The 19,429-nt window shown below is 42.4% G+C and overlaps 1 protein-coding gene across 1 annotated transcript in view; it reads right to left on the bottom strand.

The window, feature by feature from the left end:
* LOC122815177 (solute carrier family 23 member 1-like) overlaps positions 1-19,429 on the bottom strand; it is a 489,586-nt gene that overhangs the window by 348,493 nt on the left and 121,664 nt on the right. Inside the window, exon 2 of the mRNA XM_044087457.1 lies at positions 12,293-12,457. Within this exon, the coding sequence (XP_043943392.1) occupies positions 12,293-12,457 (165 nt within the window). The remainder of the gene's footprint in view (positions 1-12,292; positions 12,458-19,429) is intronic.

Here is a 19,429-nt window from a genome sequence, read left to right as displayed (position 1 = left end):
TCTAATAGCCTCTAATTGGCTAAATCCTACAAGGTACAAGACCTCTGCCATCTTTAAGACTTCATGAAAACAATTTACTTTGGAACCTTTCCAAATAGGCTATATGAAGACACAATTCTGATTTACTCCCTTTCTTGCTTCCAATGTTCTTATTAACTAACAACCTTTTTTCATGAAATTAACCTTCTTACTAACCATAAAACCTCAAACACTAACACTACCCTGACAGCTGTTAATTTACTAAAGTCCACCTTTCTAGCTCTGCCTCTGACTTCCTTCATGAGTTGATAATGTTTCTTTACTCCCCGCAGTCCTCTCACCTCCCCACTACCCAGCCACCTCCCTCATCATAAAAATCAAGTCTAAAGACATTGAACTCCTGTAATGAAATTCCACTGGATGCCTTGACTGGCATTAAAATCTAAGTTCCTGGTTCTTATTCTACTGTAGAGAAGACATCATTGTCTCTCTACTCCACATCTTCAGTCTCTGCATTACAGCAAACAGGATGGCAGTATCTTGAAAACCACTTTAGTTAAAGGTTTACTAAAGCAGCCAATGCCTGCTCATGCTTCTCATTTCTGCCCCATCTCTATCTTACCTACTCTCAGTAAAATACTTGAAAAATCATACGCAATTAGCTTTCCGTTTCCAACAAGATCAGCTTCTTTCAGTAAAGCAACATGGATTGTTATTGGGTTGCAGCTTTGTGACAGTCATGTGGGTCTTAACTGATAAGCTATCGCTTAATATGGATGAAGCTAATGTAACAGGAGCTCTTTTTATTTATCAGACAGTGGGATGAATTGGAATTTGTCCTCAGGGCACAGTTTGGTTCCAAGAGTTCCTAACTAGTCTAATAAAGATTTAATATTTTGTTTCTACATATGCCCCTCTCCAGTGAGGTATTCCATAATAGCCCATCCTTGCTCCGCTACTTTTCTCTTTCTTCATTAATAAACTGACACTTATCCTACCCCATCATCCCTCTAATTTTATATGCAGATGACTCAGTCACAGTTATGTCCAACTCATCCCACAATGACACACAGAGACAGCTCCAAAGTCACCTTCCTACACTTACCAGGTGGCATAAAATTAAGAAAATACTTCTTAAATGTACTAAAGAAAAATCCATGATTTTTAGTATCTATCTAAACCTGTCAAGAATGCCCCATTATGTAGACATCAAAACGATCTTCAACTTGAAACTTCTGCATCATTGACATCTGCAGGTATTTGGCTTGATCAAACCATGAGCTTCCAACTTCACACTAAGAAGACCAGAACAAAACTCAACTAGCTACTTTTTCAGGCCTGAAAGATCTCTTAGTGCCTTTCCCTTCCTGCAAGATCCATCACAGGTAAGGGTATCTGTTTTGCCTAACTGGAACATGTCCTTCTTTTAATAGCTAGAGCATCTAATAAGAACAGCAAATCCTTCCAGTTAATTTCCAACAAAGTAATCCATTGGTTCATCACTAGCTCTCCAGGGGCAGAACATCAGTACCACACAATCAGGAAGGCTAACTAGTTTCCTATTAAACAAAGAGCTCCAATCACTCTAATATAAACTTTTGTATCTAGACATTTTTACAACCCTACAATTCCCTCCTTCAACCTCAGAAAATATACCCAAGCAGGCCCCATACTACACACCTAAAACAAAGCTGCAATATACTACTAACTGCAGTTTTTCATTTCTGTCCTCTAAGCTATGACAAGTGATCCCTCCCAACTTAAAAAACACACACCTGCACTAAATTCAGATCCCATTTTAAAATGTGTTTGCTCAAACAAATAAATGCACATATTTTAGCTTGTGCTACATTACCTAACCTCACCCTCATACTGTTTTTACTTTATAAAGTACTTTCATGTTCTGTTTCTCATACCCCTCTTTTGGCTAACTTAAACAAATGCTGTTAAGGGTATTTCCTAACAGCAGTTAGAAGCTGATGTATTAAGCATTGCATATATTGTGCATAGCTTTTACTTGCAGTCTGTTTTTCTCTCATGATTGATTTGATTTGTTGGTGTACACAGACATTAACTGAAAACTGATCGTATTGTTATCATTGTTTTTCTCCTGATCTTGTTCCTAAATTCACCAGGTCTGTTTCTGAAATTGGTCTGGTGTGGTCAGTGCTCTACCCTAGTAAACAAACAAGCAAATATAAATAAATTTGGAAAATAAATAAATCCCTAATGCTGTCTGCAATGGTTTGTAAGGAATATTGTATCTTCCTTTAATCCCATTCCTTTATTGTCTCCTCTCTCTTCATATCTGTGTGCATGATACCCTGTAATGATCTGCCAGCACACTCTCTCCCATCCTGAACCTTAACTGAGACACTGCTTGGATAGGTTCTAATGAGACTTACTTCCCTTTTCACTTCTTGGGTAGATATTCCTTCCCTTCCTCATCTCTGACCTCACATCTAATATATTCTATTATGTACATTGCTTATCTACCTACATATCTTCCACCCTAGTAATTTCTGAACAACCTAGGACCAGGTACCTCAGTGTCTCATTCCCAGCTGTCTGTGTTTCCATGATTCCAGAAATGTTTTCCTCCTTCTCCTGCATCACTGCTATTTATTCCCCGGTCTTCTTACTCATACAGCTTGCATTGCTTATTAACACTAAGCAGCCATGTTCCAAATGACTCTTGCTTCTTTATCTCCTGTGTACTGTATCTTTTTTCCCTTTATGTTTATTGCTTGAACACCTGCTTCTCATCTCCTTCTGTGCCACCCTCACCTATTTTCTACCTTGGTTTAAATGTGCAGTTATTATAAGCAGTGTTCTATCCTAGCTCTGATCACTACTCAATGTTTGAGATACAGATGGAGCCTGTGCCTGGCTAGATCTTCTCTCATCCACCAGTCATGAGCTTTTCTCTCTTGTCCACTGCTGTAGCCCATCATTACACTCACTACTAGCCTGAGTTCTTAGATGGCTGGCTAGTGCCAAAATTTAAATTTCTGATAATTTTACCTCCAGCCCCTACCTTGGCATCTCTCTGACATCTCTGCAGCCCTCCTGCTACCACCTTCACATTCTTCTTTGACAGATTACTTATACATCGCAGCATATGTTCTCCTGTACCCACATGATGACCACCTTAGTCACCTCCCTCCATGTCATACTAAGTCTTGGTTTCATTTTTGTCTGGTCTCTTCTATTCCATTGTTTAAATTATCAATCCCTTAGTGCCTTAACCTCCATTTCCTGCAACCCTCTTCTCTATCCCCACATTAGCCTTTACCTCCTTCAATTCCTGGCCATACCCTTACTGCTAGTTATTGCATCGCCTTTCACTATCATTACCGTCAGTCATTATCATCGCCTGAGCTGAGTGCCACTTTCCCAGTGCTATAAATGAGCTGAGTGTCACTTTCCCAGTGCTATAAATGAGCTGAGTGCCACTTTCCCAGTGCTATAAATGAGCTGAGTGCCACTTTCCCAGTGCTGTAAATGAGCTGAGTGCCACTTTCCCAGTGCTATAAATGAGCTGAGTGCCACTTTCCCAGTGCTATAAATGAGCTGAGTGTCACTTTCCCAGTGCTATAAATGAGCTGAGTGCCACTTTCCCAGTGCTATAAATGAGCTGAGTGCCACTTTCCCAGTGCTATAAATGAGCTGAGTGCCACTTTCCCAGTGCTATAAATGAGCTGAGTGCCACTTTCCCAGTGCTATAAATGAGCTGAGTGTCACTTTCCCAGTGCTATAAATGAGCTGAGTGCCACTTTCCCAGTGCTATAAATGAGCTGAGTGCCACTTTCCCAGTGCTATAAATGAGCTGAGTGCCACTTTCCCAGTGCTATAAATGAGCTGAGTGCCACTTTCCCAGTGCTATAAATGAGCTGAGTGCCAGTGCTATAAATGAGCTGAGTGCCACTTTCCCAGTGCTATAAATGAGCTGAGTGTCACTTTCCCAGTGCTATAAATGAGCTGAGTGCCACTTTCCCAGTCCTATAAATGAGCTGAGTGCCACTTTCCCAGTGCTATAAATGAGCTGAGTGTCACTTTCCCAGTGCTATAAATGAGCTGAGTGCCACTTTCCCAGTGCTATAAATGAGCTGAGTGCCACTTTCCCAGTGCTGTAAATGAGCTGAGTGCCACTTTCCCAGTGCTATAAATGAGCTGAGTGCCACTTTCCCAGTGCTATAAATGAGCTGAGTGCCACTTTCCCAGTGCTATAAATGAGCTGAGTGCCACTTTCCCAGTGCTATAAATGAGCTGAGTGCCACTTTCCCAGTGCTATAAATGAGCTGAGTGCCACTTTCCCAGTGCTATAAATGAGCTGAGTGCCACTTTCCCAGTGCTATAAATGAGCTGAGTGCCACTTTCCCAGTGCTGTAAATGAGCTGAGTGCCACTTTCCCAGTGCTGTAAATGAGCTGAGTGCCACTTTCCCAGTGCTGTAAATGAGCTGAGTGCCACTTTCCCAGTGCTGTAAATGAGCTGAGTGCCACTTTCCCAGTGCTATAAATGAGCTGAGTGCCACTTTCCCAGTGCTATAAATGAGCTGAGTGCCACTTTCCCAGTGCTATAAATGAGCTGAGTGCCACTTTCCCAGTGCTATAAATGAGCTGAGTGCCACTTTCCCAGTGCTATAAATGAGCTGAGTGCCACTTTCCCAGTGCTATAAATGAGCTGAGTGCCACTTTCCCAGTGCTATAAATGAGCTGAGTGTCACTTTCCCAGTGCTATAAATGAGCTGAGTGCCACTTTCCCAGTGCTATAAATGAGCTGAGTGCCACTTTCCCAGTGCTATAAATGAGCTGAGTGCCACTTTCCTAGTGCTATAAATGAGCTGAGTGCCAGTGCTATAAATGAGCTGAGTGTCACTTTCCCAGTGCTATAAATGAGCTGAGTGCCACTTTCCCAGTGCTATAAATGAGCTGAGTGCCACTTTCCCAGTGCTATAAATGAGCTGAGTGCCACTTTCCCAGTGCTATAAATGAGCTGAGTGCCACTTTCCCAGTGCTATAAATGAGCTGAGTGCCACTTTCCCAGTGCTATAAATGAGCTGAGTGCCACTTTCCCAGTGCTATAAATGAGCTGAGTGCCACTTTCCCAGTGCTATAAATGAGCTGAGTGCCACTTTCCCAGTGCTATAAATGAGCTGAGTGCCACTTTCCCAGTGCTATAAATGAGCTGAGTGCCACTTTCCCAGTGCTATAAATGAGCTGAGTGCCACTTTCCCAGTGCTATAAATGAGCTGAGTGCCACTTTCCCAGTGCTATAAATGAGCTGAGTGCCACTTTCCCAGTGCTATAAATGAGCTGAGTGCCACTTTCCCAGTGCTATAAATGAGCTGAGTGCCACTTTCCCAGTGCTATAAATGAGCTGAGTGCCACTTTCCCAGTGCTATAAATGAGCTGAGTGCCACTTTCCCAGTGCTATAAATGAGCTGAGTGCCACTTTCCCAGTGCTATAAATGAGCTGAGTGCCACTTTCCCAGTGCTATAAATGAGCTGAGTGCCACTTTCCCAGTGCTATAAATGAGCTGAGTGCCACTTTCCCAGTGCTATAAATGAGCTGAGTGCCACTTTCCCAGTGCTATAAATGAGCTGAGTGCCACTTTCCCAGTGCTATAAATGAGCTGAGTGCCACTTTCCCAGTGCTATAAATGAGCTGAGTGCCACTTTCCCAGTGCTATAAATGAGCTGAGTGCCACTTTCCCAGTGCTATAAATGAGCTGAGTGCCACTTTCCCAGTGCTATAAATGAGCTGAGTGCCACTTTCCCAGTGCTATAAATGAGCTGAGTGCCACTTTCCCAGTGCTATAAATGAGCTGAGTGCCACTTTCCCAGTGCTATAAATGAGCTGAGTGCCACTTTCCCAGTGCTATAAATGAGCTGAGTGCCACTTTCCCAGTGCTATAAATGAGCTGAGTGCCACTTTCCCAGTGCTATAAATGAGCTGAGTGCCACTTTCCCAGTGCTATAAATGAGCTGAGTGCCACTTTCCCAGTGCTATAAATGAGCTGAGTGCCACTTTCCCAGTGCTATAAATGAGCTGAGTGCCACTTTCCCAGTGCTATAAATGAGCTGAGTGCCACTTTCCCAGTGCTATAAATGAGCTGAGTGCCAGTGCTATAAATGAGCTGAGTGCCACTTTCCCAGTGCTATAAATGAGCTGAGTTCCACTTTCCCAGTCCTATAAATGAGTTGAGTGCCACTTTCCCAGTCCTATAAATGAGCTGAGTGCCACTTTCCCAGTGCTATAAATGAGCTGAGTGTCACTTTCCCAGTGCTATAAATGAGCTGAGTGCCACTTTCCCAGTCCTATAAATGAGCTGAGTGCCACTTTCCCAGTGCTATAAATGAGCTGAGTGTCACTTTCCCAGTGCTATAAATGAGCTGAGTGCCACTTTCCCAGTGCTATAAATGAGCTGAGTGCCACTTTCCCAGTGCTATAAATGAGCTGAGTGCCAGTGCTATAAATGAGCTGAGTGCCACTTTCCCAGTGCTATAAATGAGCTGAGTGCCACTTTCCCAGTGCTATAAATGAGCTGAGTGCCACTTTCCCAGTGCTATAAATGAGCTGAGTGCCACTTTCCCAGTGCTATAAATGAGCTGAGTGCCACTTTCCCAGTGCTATAAATGAGCTGAGTGCCACTTTCCCAGTGCTATAAATGAGCTGAGTGCCACTTTCCCAGTGCTATAAATGAGCTGAGTGCCACTTTCCCAGTGCTATAAATGAGCTGAGTGCCACTTTCCCAGTGCTGTAAATGAGCTGAGTGCCACTTTCCCAGTGCTATAAATGAGCTGAGTGCCACTTTCCCAGTGCTATAAATGAGCTGAGTGTCACTTTCCCAGTGCTATAAATGAGCTGAGTGCCACTTTCCCAGTGCTATAAATGAGTTGAGTGCCACTTTCCCAGTGCTATAAATGAGCTGAGTGCCACTTTCCCAGTGCTATAAATGAGCTGAGTGCCACTTTCCCAGTGCTATAAATGAGCTGAGTGTCACTTTCCCAGTGCTATAAATGAGCTGAGTGCCACTTTCCCAGTGCTATAAATGAGCTGAGTGCCACTTTCCCAGTGCTATAAATGAGCTGAGTGCCACTTTCCCAGTGCTATAAATGAGCTGAGTGCCACTTTCCCAGTGCTATAAATGAGCTGAGTGCCAGTGCTATAAATGAGCTGAGTGCCACTTTCCCAGTGCTATAAATGAGCTGAGTGTCACTTTCCCAGTGCTATAAATGAGCTGAGTGCCACTTTCCCAGTGCTATAAATGAGCTGAGTGCCACTTTCCCAGTGCTATAAATGAGCTGAGTGTCACTTTCCCAGTGCTATAAATGAGCTGAGTGCCACTTTCCCAGTGCTATAAATGAGCTGAGTGCCACTTTCCCAGTGCTATAAATGAGCTGAGTGCCACTTTCCCAGTGCTATAAATGAGCTGAGTGCCACTTTCCCAGTGCTATAAATGAGCTGAGTGCCACTTTCCCAGTGCTATAAATGAGCTGAGTGCCACTTTCCCAGTGCTGTAAATGAGCTGAGTGCCACTTTCCCAGTGCTATAAATGAGCTGAGTGCCACTTTCCCAGTGCTATAAATGAGCTGAGTGCCACTTTCCCAGTGCTATAAATGAGCTGAGTGCCACTTTCCCAGTGCTATAAATGAGCTGAGTGCCACTTTCCCAGTGCTATAAATGAGCTGAGTGTCACTTTCCCAGTGCTATAAATGAGCTGAGTGCCACTTTCCCAGTGCTATAAATGAGCTGAGTGTCACTTTCCCAGTGCTATAAATGAGCTGAGTGTCACTTTCCCAGTGCTATAAATGAGCTGAGTGCCACTTTCCCAGTGCTATAAATGAGCTGAGTGCCCCTTTCCCAGTGCTATAAATGAGCTGAGTGCCACTTTTCCAGTGCTATAAATGAGCTGAGTGCCACTTTCCCAGTGCTATAAATGAGCTGAGTGCCAGTGCTATAAATGAGCTGAGTGCCACTTTCCCAGTGCTATAAATGAGCTGAGTGCCACTTTCCCAGTCCTATAAATGAGCTGAGTGCCACTTTCCCAGTCCTATAAATGAGCTGAGTGCCACTTTCCCAGTGCTATAAATGAGCTGAGTGTCACTTTCCCAGTGCTATAAATGAGCTGAGTGCCACTTTCCCAGTCCTATAAATGAGCTGAGTGCCACTTTCCCAGTGCTATAAATGAGCTGAGTGTCACTTTCCCAGTGCTATAAATGAGCTGAGTGCCACTTTCCCAGTGCTATAAATGAGCTGAGTGCCACTTTCCCAGTGCTATAAATGAGCTGAGTGCCAGTGCTATAAATGAGCTGAGTGCCACTTTCCCAGTGCTATAAATGAGCTGAGTGCCACTTTCCCAGTGCTATAAATGAGCTGAGTGCCACTTTCCCAGTGCTATAAATGAGCTGAGTGCCAGTGCTATAAATGAGCTGAGTGCCACTTTCCCAGTGCTATAAATGAGCTGAGTGCCACTTTCCCAGTGCTATAAATGAGCTGAGTGCCACTTTCCCAGTGCTATAAATGAGCTGAGTGCCACTTTCCCAGTGCTGTAAATGATCCTTTTCCCATTCATCCTGTATTCTTCCTATACATTTTCCCTGATGTTCTGTCTCCTTTGTCCAGTGCATCTACTTTCTGGTTAGCTAGGTGTATTCTCTGGTTAAGTGACATATTCAGAGTCATGAAGTAAACAAATGGAGTCTGAGACATCAAACCCAGGGCAAAAGGATAAAGTTTGTTAGCTTTAACCTTTACACTAAACTGCCAGGCATTTCCCAATGAATAGATTAAGAACACTCATAACAATATGACATATAGCACCTTGTGGACTAGTTTCCCATAAAAAACTTAGTGACAGCCATACTGATATGAGAGCCATGATGGTTCCTTTCTGAATTCATCAATGAGATATGCATTGCTGCCATCTTTAGCCTATTTTTCATTTGTTAAATGTGCACCCCTACTTGACAGAAGTACCTCCTTTCAGGGGCACTGACTTGTGTGACTTGCACAGAACAAGAGCTGGACCATGGTCAAACAAGGCCCTATGCAGGCTGATGGATCAGCTCACTCCCTCCAACCCGGCCATTCTAGTGTTCCATTACTTGTCTGTCACTCCTTAATGACCATAAACACTATTGAAACCTGTCAGTGTGCATATTATTTTCTCCTCCACTTCTACAATGATTACAGATATTTGGATTTCATTTAAAACTTTTATTTTAAATGTATAGTGCAAACGTGATAACCATTTGCTAAACAGAACAATATAGTCTCACAGTGAAAACAGACTTAGCAGGAACAATAGTAAACTACTCCTGTCCTGAAACTCATATTCATTGTAACAGTATTTAAACCAACGTTCATAAAAGATGCACTTGGTCAGTGGTGGATTAAGTGTACCTTTAAGCTATGTTCAAGCCATGACCCCCCTGCACACATTTTTAGGATCATGCATAAGTACATGTGTTCTTTGAGTTACCGTCCTGACTATATTAAATCATATTCCTTGTTTAATACAGCACCATGTGTTAGTGTGCTTTTCAAATTTGTAGTTTTGAACATTTTCACAGTAAGTGGTGAAGCAAAACATTAGAACTAGTTGTTGTTGTGTCTTGGCTTTTCCCGGTTAGGGGTTGCCACAGCAGAACTCCGGTCCGCTAATGATTGGCATTAGATTTTTACGTGCTGAGTTGCCAGCTCTGATGCACAACCTTCAATGAAGGTACGCCCATTCACGCATGTCTTCACACAGAAGACGCTCTAGCTGAGAATCGAACAGGACAACATCTTACTGTGAGGCAACAATGCTACCGCAGCGCCACCACTGCAGTAAAACACTAGAACTAGTAATGACAAAATTAACCATTTCAAAACATTTCAACCACATAAAAGGCCTCTCAAGCTGCTTGTCATTATAATCCACTGATACCACCCAATGTGCACAATCTCTGGAGAAGTAAAAGTCATCTGAATAATTCCACATTAAAGAGAACTATTATTAATGCCGAGGTTACTGCTGGTAAACAACTTTGCATTTAATTTTTTCTTCTATAAATCTAGTGCCTGCTGCCATTGAAGAAATTACCTATTTTACATTAATAGAAAAAATATTGATGTGCTGGTGATATGCAATAGGGAATGGCTGTCAAGCCAACAGGTCTATAGTTCCTAGGGGTCTACTTCATTCAGTGAAAAAGCTATTGGTCGAACACTAATTGTCGAAACCTCAGTCCATTGAACGTTTGTTTTAGAGAATTTTTTCCTAGGGGAAAAATGCTTGTCCATCATCAGGAATTTTCCCTTTTCCTCACTGTTGTGTGATCTTGGAGTTGGTATATTTAGTTAGGGGGGATGTGGGAGACACAGCCACCCCATCTAGGGCATTTCACATACACATGAATTGCACTTGCTGGAAAGAGCAATGTTCTGTGTAGGTGTGGCAGCTCTGTTTGTATCTCATAACTGGCAACAGCAACTAATCTAAAGAGCTGTTTCCTTGCCTCTCTGACTCCTGCTTACAAATTCCAAAAGATTTCTTTTTAAGATGACATTAGGACATCATCCTAATGCTGAGGTTTCTAGGGCTTACTGATATTTGCAGAAGTATCAGGTCCTAAAGCCCTGCTGTTTTTGTGGATGTTAAACTCTTAGGCTTCTTTTATTTATGGAATGCTTGGGTTTGTTTGTAGGATTTTTTTATTTGTTTTTATAGTAGGAACCCCCCCAACCAACATGGGCCCCTATCAGCCAACATAGACCCTAAACAACTGCCTGGGTCACCTAGTGCTGGGTCTGGCTCTGCTCAGAAACACACTATAAGCAAATAGAGAGGGGAGGGAATCGAACTCATGGAGAAAAGATGAAGCTTACTAGCAACTCACTGCCGTAAGCATATGTCCTAAACTGTTTCTGTCTGAATACATAGCGACACATACTAATATGATATATCATATTATCATATGACATGTCATATTATTCTGTGGTCTTTGCCCCTTCTAGAAACTTTGGAACAATGATGATGCATTGCTAGGCATTGCAGTAATTCTTAATTGTAGGGGTGTCTAGCCTTTTGGGAGTTATGAGCCACACCTCAGCAGCTTGAATAAAGTGAGAAACATATAAGAATTTCAACATAAGAAGTGAGGTATAACATTGTATCCCTGACTACAGTTAAACTTTACAAGTATTGTTTGTAACAGTTCTGGACATTTCTTATATTTTTGGATCAAAAACAAATTTGTGACTACTTGGGTAAATTTCATACCCTTGTCTTTATCTTTTTCAAATGCAAACAACATCAATGTTTGCCATTTATTTTAGATTTTCTTCATCTCATTGTAACTCTTAGTGGCCCCTAAGTACTATGTCCTTCCTGACATTGCTGCCCACCTCAAATCAATCCATTTACACCTGGGTACTTGATTTATGTCATTCAGTGCTGCAGAGCTGGAGAGACCCATCCCCCCCACAGCCACTACTAATGTATTATTTTCAGGTAAGACATCAGGGAGTGCAAGAGCTACAGATGAGCTTCCTCATAAGATTCTTTCAGGTTGTCTTTAGACTCAAGTTACACACAGCACTGGAAAGTAATTCACATATGAGACTTAACGAGGGCAAATCATTCTGACTGATTCTTAAGAGTACTGCAAGCTAACCATGCAAAATTAATGTTTTGAAAGGTGACATATTACAGTGTAGACTAAAATATACAATTTGGGGCATGCACTATAGTAGCATCGTATAAAGTAATATAATGTACATTCCAGGATTATAATAGTCATGGATAAACCAAAGATCATGTATTAAAAATATTACCTATTGTGTCAGCACTCAGTAACATGCAAGCTAGGCACATATATCTAGAAAAATATTATAAATTAGGGTGCATCTAAAATTAGGTCTATATTATTTGTTACAATGGCATTTTGCTAAATCTCAAAAGACTGAAAAGGGACAGAAGTTCCCCTGCCCTCTTCCCACAAACCTATTACTTAAATATACTAAATTCATGGACAAACAAGTGTAAAGAAAGGTGAACCCCCCCCCCCACACACACACACACACACACACAAACACACAGGGAATGAAATCCTGGCAGTCATTTTCTTTTGGCACTTTTCAGTGTATGATGTTTTCTACTAAATGCTAATGAAAAAAAAAAAATGAGTTTACAATCAAATTAATTTCAGCTATTTGATTTCAGTGTTTTGAGATTCAACCAAATGCCATTCAACCAGACAAAATGATCACCTAAATTTATACTAAATGTGCCATATTGTGTAAAATAATGCAGCACTTACCTGAATGCCAAGGAAAATGCACAGGTGCCATGGTGGGATATCTGTTACACTATATGCCAGTTTGTTACTTTTATCATTTTGTTTGGAATGTTTTTCCTTTTCATCTGTACAGCATATGTCGTCCATTGATATAATGCTGCTGATAGTGCTTTGCTGTTCATCTCGCTGAAAAACACATAGCATTCCACTGGTTATGACATGTTAATGTCTCATCATGAAATAGTAGGGACGGCATTTGCATTTTTCATTTAGTTGGTCTAGCATGCAGCAGTGTAATACAATACTACTACCTCAGCAGCCATGTACAGAAAATGTCTGTTACTGGAATCGAACATATGTCTGGAGTTTTTACATTCTGAATTTGGAAAAAATGGGTATTAAAAAGACTAACTGGGACAAAGGTGGAACATACCTGGAGCAATTCCCTTTTTCTGTGGGCAGCAAAGAATGACTATTATTCAGGTGGTAGTTTGAAGGTTCTATTGGGTCCCAACTTTTGCACCAATACATGGAGGATAAGGTAAGCATCATCATTATTTTATTATACATCTTCTATAAGAATGGGATGGTAAGTGTATGATCTATTGCCATTGCCAAATATCTGGTTGTACATTGTGTAGTTATATTGCAGTAGTGTGATTCAGTAAGGAGATGAAATATCTGCCTAAACTGCCCTGATCTGAGTTGTAAATTGTTCTTGTAAATATCTCTAGTTTCTTTAACCCTTTTCTCTTTCAGCTGTATTGTACTTTATTAAATGCAGCAAGAGTTTTGCACTCCACCACCAATTTCTAGAAAGTATTCTAATTTTCACCACTCTATCAGTGAAAAATGCTTCATCAACTTCATGCTTTAACTAGCCACAAACATGCTCCTAATGCCTTCTTCTGTCTCGTTTTTTCTCTTTTGAGGATTTACACTCCACCCACAATTATTATTTAATATTTCATGAATCCAAATCACGCTATCTTGTCTATCCTTGTTTTTAATTTAAGCTACCTTAATTCCTGTAGTCTTTAGATTGCGCAATATATTTAGTATACTGGTTGCTTTTCTTTGTGTCTTCTTTAACATAGCAATAATATTTACTTATGCTTTGATACCTGAGAGGTCTGTCTGAGAAGAACTCGTTTACAAAAGAGGCCCTGGGATAAAAGCTCTCCTAAAAAATAATAAAGTATAAAGTAAACGTTGAAAAACGTCTGTCTATAAATTGTGTAGTGGCATTACATACATGTTTAATCTTAGTACTTATATACAGCTGAATAATCGGTAGATGCATTTTTATTTATTTATTTATCTGGATTAGTTAATTGGGTAGAGCACTGATCCAGATGTAAAAACACAACAGTTTTATAAACATTTGAGGCAGACAGAAAGAGTAAAGCTATGAAGTAGGCAAAAACAACAGTAACAATAGCAACAACAAAGCAGAAGTACACTCCACGAACAGCTGAGAATATATCTTTGGCACAGAGATTTAGAACAGATTAGGAAGGTTCAAATGCATTCCTTCATCATACCTTATATAAAAGTTTAGTAAGCCAGTGCAGGGTTAATACTGGGGAATAGTAAAAAAAATTAAACAGAGGTATTTAAAGGATTTATTGTATTTATTTCTGGTATTCCATAGACAGAGTTACTTTAGGACAGGAGTTTTCTGTTAATGTGCTGATGGTGTGAAATGTTAAAAGGATGGCAAGGCAAGAAGTATAACTGTAAGATGGACAGCTATGGACAGGTACGGTGTAATTATTCTAAGAAGGCATGTATTCACTGAAAGAGAGGTTATATAATTGTCGGATAGCAGCGGCATTCTGCTGCTACTCATAGGTGATGATTGAGAGAAGGGAAGTTTGAGTATCAGGCACAACCTGCTTAAATGAGTTCAGGGTTGCAGGGGAGCCATTACATACCCAGCATTCAGTGGGTGCAAGACAGTGAACCTAATTCTGAATGGGGTGCCAACAGATTGTAGAACATACTCATACACAAATGTATGCTTGTATATTCATGCCAACATACTCACACACACACACACACACACACACACACACACACACACACACACACACACACACACACACACACACACACACACACACACATATACATATCGGTAATTTGGAGAATTAGCAGAGCACCTGTGGGGCACATTTTTAGGGTTTTGGAGAATACTGGGGCACCTGGTGAAAACCCACATGGATAGAAAAATGGGTATATATAGTCTCCACATAGATGACACCCCAACCAAAAACTTGACTTTGTATAGCCTAATGACCTTAGAACCTCGCACTATAAGGCAACAAGTCTAACTGCTGTGCCAATATGTCCAGATCAAAATATAAGCATTAAATAATCCAGCCTCATAAAAGTTATTACTGCGTGCAGTAACAATTAAAGAGATACTAGAGAATCATGGGTCATAGGCAGGTGCAGACCATGTAAGTCCCGAGCTAAAGGTAGGTGTAGTGTAAGAGATACTAGAGAATCATGGGTCATAGGCAGGTGCAGACCATGTAAGTCCCGAGCTAAAGGTAGGTGTAGTGTAAGAGATACTAGAGAATCATGGGTCATAGGCAGGTGCAGACCATGTAAGTCCCGAGCTAAAGGTAGGTGTAGTGTAAGAGATACTAGAGAATCATGGGTCATAGGCAGGTGCAGACCACGTAAGTCCCGAGCTAAAGGTAGGTGTAGTGTAAGAGATACTAGAGAATCATAGGTCATAGGCAGGTGCAGACCATGTAAGTCCCGAGCTAAAGGTAGGTGTAGTGTAAGAGATTACTAGAGAATCATAGGTCATAGGCAGGTGCAGACCATGTAAGTCCCGAGCTAAAGGTAGGTGTAGTGTAAGAGATACTAGAGAATCATGGGTCATAGTCATAGGCAGGTGCAGACCATGTAAGTCCCGAACTAAAGGTAGGTGTAGTGTAAGAGATACTAGAGAATCATGGCTCATAGGCAGGTGCAAACCATGTAAGTCCCGAGCTAAAGGTAGGTGTAGTGTAAGAGATATTAGAGAATCATGGGTCATAGGCAGGTGCAGACCATGTAAGTCCTGAACTAAAGGTAGGTGTAGTGTAAGAGATACTAGAGAATCATGGGTCATAGGCAGGTGCAGACCATGTAAGTCCCGAGCTAAAGGTAGGTGTAGTGTAAGAGATACTAGAGAATCATGGGTCACAGGCAGGTGCAGACCATGTAAGTCCCGAGCTAAAGGTAGGTGTAGTGTAAGAGTTACTAGAGAATCATGGGTCATAGGCAGGTGCAGACAATGTAAGTCCCGAGCTAAAGGTATGTGTAGTGTAAGAGATACTAGAGAATCATGGGTCATAGGCAGGTGCAGACCATGTAAGTCCCGAGCTAAAGGTAGGTGTAGTGTAAGAGATACTAGAGAATCATGGGTCATAGGCAGGTGCAGACCATGTAAGTCCCGAGCTAAAGGTAGGTGTAGTGTAAGAGATACTAGAGAATCATGGGTCATAGGCAGGTGCAGACCGTGTAAGTCCCGAGCTAAAGGTAGGTGTAGTGAAAGAGATACTAGAGAATCATGGGTCATAGGCAGGTGCAGACCATGTAAGTCCCGAACTAAAGGTAGGTGTAGTGTAAGAGATACTAGAGAATCATGGGTCATAGGCAGGTGCAGACCATGTAAGTCCCGAGCTAAAGGTAGGTGTAGTGTAAGAGATACTAGAGAATCATGGGTCATAGGCAGGTGCAGACCATGTAAGTCCCGAGCTAAAGGTAGGTGTAGTGTAAGAGATACTAGAGAATCATGGGTCATAGGCAGGTGCAGACCATGTAAGTCCCGAGCTAAAGGTAGGTGTAGTGTAAGAGATACTAGAGAATCATGGGTCATAGGCAGGTGCAGACCATGTAAGTCCCGAGCTAAAGGTAGGTGTAGTGTAAGAGATACTAGCGAATTATAGGTCATAGGCAGGTGCAGACCATGTAAGTCCCGAGCTAAAGGTAGGTGTAGTGTAAGAGATACAGGAGAATCATGGGTCATAGGCAGGTGCAGACCATGTAAGTCCCGAGCTAAAGGTAGGTGTAGTGTAAGAGATACTAGAGAATCATGGGTCATAGACAGGTGCAGACCATGTAAGTCCCGAACTAAAGGTAGGTGTAGTGTAAGAGATACTAGAGAATCCTGGGTCATAGGCAGGTGCAGACCATGTAAGTCCCGAACTAAAGGTAGGTGTAGTGTAAGAGATACTAGAGAATCATGGGTCATAGGCAGGTGCAGACCATGTAAGTCCCGAGCTAAAGGTAGGTGTAGTGTAAGAGATACTAGAGAATCATGGGTCATAGGCAGGTGCAGACCATGTAAGTCCCGAGCTAAAGGTAGGTGTAGTGTAAGAGATACAGGAGAATCATGGGTCATATGCAGGTGCAGACCATGTAAGTCCCGAACTAAAGGTAGATGTAGTGTAAGAGATACTAGAGAATCATGGGTCATAGGCAGGTGCAGACCATGTAAGTCCCGAGCTAATGGTAGGTGTAGTGTAAGAGATACTAGAGAATCATGGGTCATAGGCAGGTGCAGACCATGTAAGTCCCGAGCTAAAGGTAGGTGTAGTGTAAGAGATACTAGAGAATCATGGGTCATAGGCAGGTGCAGACCATGTAAGTCCCGAGCTAAAGGTAGGTGTAGTGTAAGAGATACTAGCGAATTATAGGTCATAGGCAGGTGCAGACCATGTAAGTCCCGAGCTAAAGGTAGGTGTAGTGTAAGAGATACAGGAGAATCATGGGTCATAGGCAGGTGCAGACCATGTAAGTCCCGAGCTAAAGGTAGGTGTAGTGTAAGAGATACTAGAGAATCATGGGTCATAGACAGGTGCAGACCATGTAAGTCCCGAACTAAAGGTAGGTGTAGTGTAAGAGATACTAGAGAATCCTGGGTCATAGGCAGGTGCAGACCATGTAAGTCCCGAACTAAAGGTAGGTGTAGTGTAAGAGATACTAGAGAATCATGGGTCATAGGCAGGTGCAGACCATGTAAGTCCCGAGCTAAAGGTAGGTGTAGTGTAAGAGATACTAGAGAATCATGGGTCATAGGCAGGTGCAGACCATGTAAGTCCCGAACTAAAGGTAGATGTAGTGTAAGAGATACTAGAGAATCATGGGTCATAGGCAGGTGCAGACCATGTAAGTCCCGAGCTAATGGTAGGTGTAGTGTAAGAGATACTAGAGAATCATGGGTCATAGGCAGGTGCAGACCATGTAAGTCCCGAGCTAAAGGTAGGTGTAGTGTAAGAGATACTAGAGAATCATGGGTCATAGGCAGGTGCAGACCATGTAAGTCCCGAGCTAAAGGTAGGTGTAGTGTAAGAGATACTAGAGAATCATGGGTCATAGGCAGGTGCAGACCATGTAAGTCCCGAACTAAAGGTAGGTGTAGTGTAAGAGATACTAGAGAATCATGGGTCATAGGCAGGTGCAGACCATGTAAGTCCCGAGCTAAAGGTAGGTGTAGTGTAAGAGATACTAGAGAATCATGGGTCATAGGCAGGTGCAGACCATGTAAGTCCCGAGCTAAAGGTAGGTGTAGTGTAAGAGATACTAGAGAATCATGGGTCATAGGCAGGTGCAGACCATGTAAGTCCCGAGCTAAAGGTAGGTGTAGTGTAAGAGATACTAGAGAATCATGGGTCATAGGCAGGTGCAGACCATGTAAGTCCCGAGCTAAAGGTAGGTGTAGTGTAAGAGATACTAGAGAATCATGGGTCATAGGCAGGTGCAGACCATGTAAGTCCCGAGCTAAAGGTAGGTGTAGTGTAAGAGATACTAGAGAATCATGGGTCATAGGCAGGTGCAGACCATGTAAGTCCCGAGCTAAAGGTAGGTGTAGTGTAAGAGATACTAGAGAATCATGGGTCATAGGCAGGTGCAGACCATGTAAGTCCCGAGCTAAAGGTAGGTGTAGTGTAAGAGATACTAGAGAATCATGGGTCATAGGCAGGTGCAGACCATGTAAGTCCCGAGCTAAAGGTAGGTGTAGTGTAAGAGATACTAGAGAATCATGGGTCATAGGCAGGTGCAGACCATGTAAGTCCCGAGCTAAAGGTAGGTGTAGTGTAAGAGATACTAGAGAATCATGGGTCATAGGCAGGTGCAGACCATGTAAGTCCCGAGCTAAAGGTAGGTGTAGTGTAAGAGATACTAGAGAATCATGGGTCATAGGCAGGTGCAGACCATGTAAGTCCCGAGCTAAAGGTAGGTGTAGTGTAAGAGATACTAGAGAATCATGGGTCATAGGCAGGTGCAGACCATGTAAGTCCCGAGCTAAAGGTAGGTGTAGTGTAAGAGATACTAGAGAATCATGGGTCATAGGCAGGTGCAGACCATGTAAGTCCCGAGCTAAAGGTAGGTGTAGTGTAAGAGATACTAGAGAATCATGGGTCATAGGCAGGTGCAGACCATGTAAGTCCCGAGCTAAAGGTAGGTGTAGTGTAAGAGATACTAGAGAATCATGGGTCATAGGCAGGTGCAGACCATGTAAGTCCCGAGCTAAAGGTAGGTGTAGTGTAAGAGATACTAGAGAATCATGGGTCATAGGCAGGTGCAGACCATGTAAGTCCCGAGCTAAAGGTAGGTGTAGTGTAAGAGATACTAGAGAATCATGGGTCATAGGCAGGTGCAGACCATGTAAGTCCCGAGCTAAAGGTAGGTGTAGTGTAAGAGATACTAGAGAATCATGGGTCATAGGCAGGTGCAGACCATGTAAGTCCCGAGCTAAAGGTAGGTGTAGTGTAAGAGATACTAGAGAATCATGGGTCATAGGCAGGTGCAGACCATGTAAGTCCCGAGCTAAAGGTAGGTGTAGTGTAAGAGATACTAGAGAATCATGGGTCATAGGCAGGTGCAGACCATGTAAGTCCCGAGCTAAAGGTAGGTGTAGTGTAAGAGATACTAGAGAATCATGGGTCATAGGCAGGTGCAGACCATGTAAGTCCCGAGCTAAAGGTAGGTGTAGTGTAAGAGATACTAGAGAATCATGGGTCATAGGCAGGTGCAGACCATGTAAGTCCTGAACTAAAGGTAGGTGTAGTGTAAGAGATACTAGAGAATCATGGGTCATAGGCAGGTGCAGACCATGTAAGTCCCGAGCTAAAGGTAGGTGTAGTGTAAGAG

This window comes from Protopterus annectens, chromosome 11.part0 (assembly GCF_019279795.1).
Source record: "Protopterus annectens isolate FY-2018-M chromosome 11.part0, PAN1.0, whole genome shotgun sequence".
Lineage (NCBI taxonomy): Eukaryota > Metazoa > Chordata > Ceratodontiformes > Protopteridae > Protopterus > Protopterus annectens.
The sequence above is the reverse complement of the archived record's forward strand: the minus strand, read 5'-3'. Positions and strand labels throughout refer to the sequence as shown.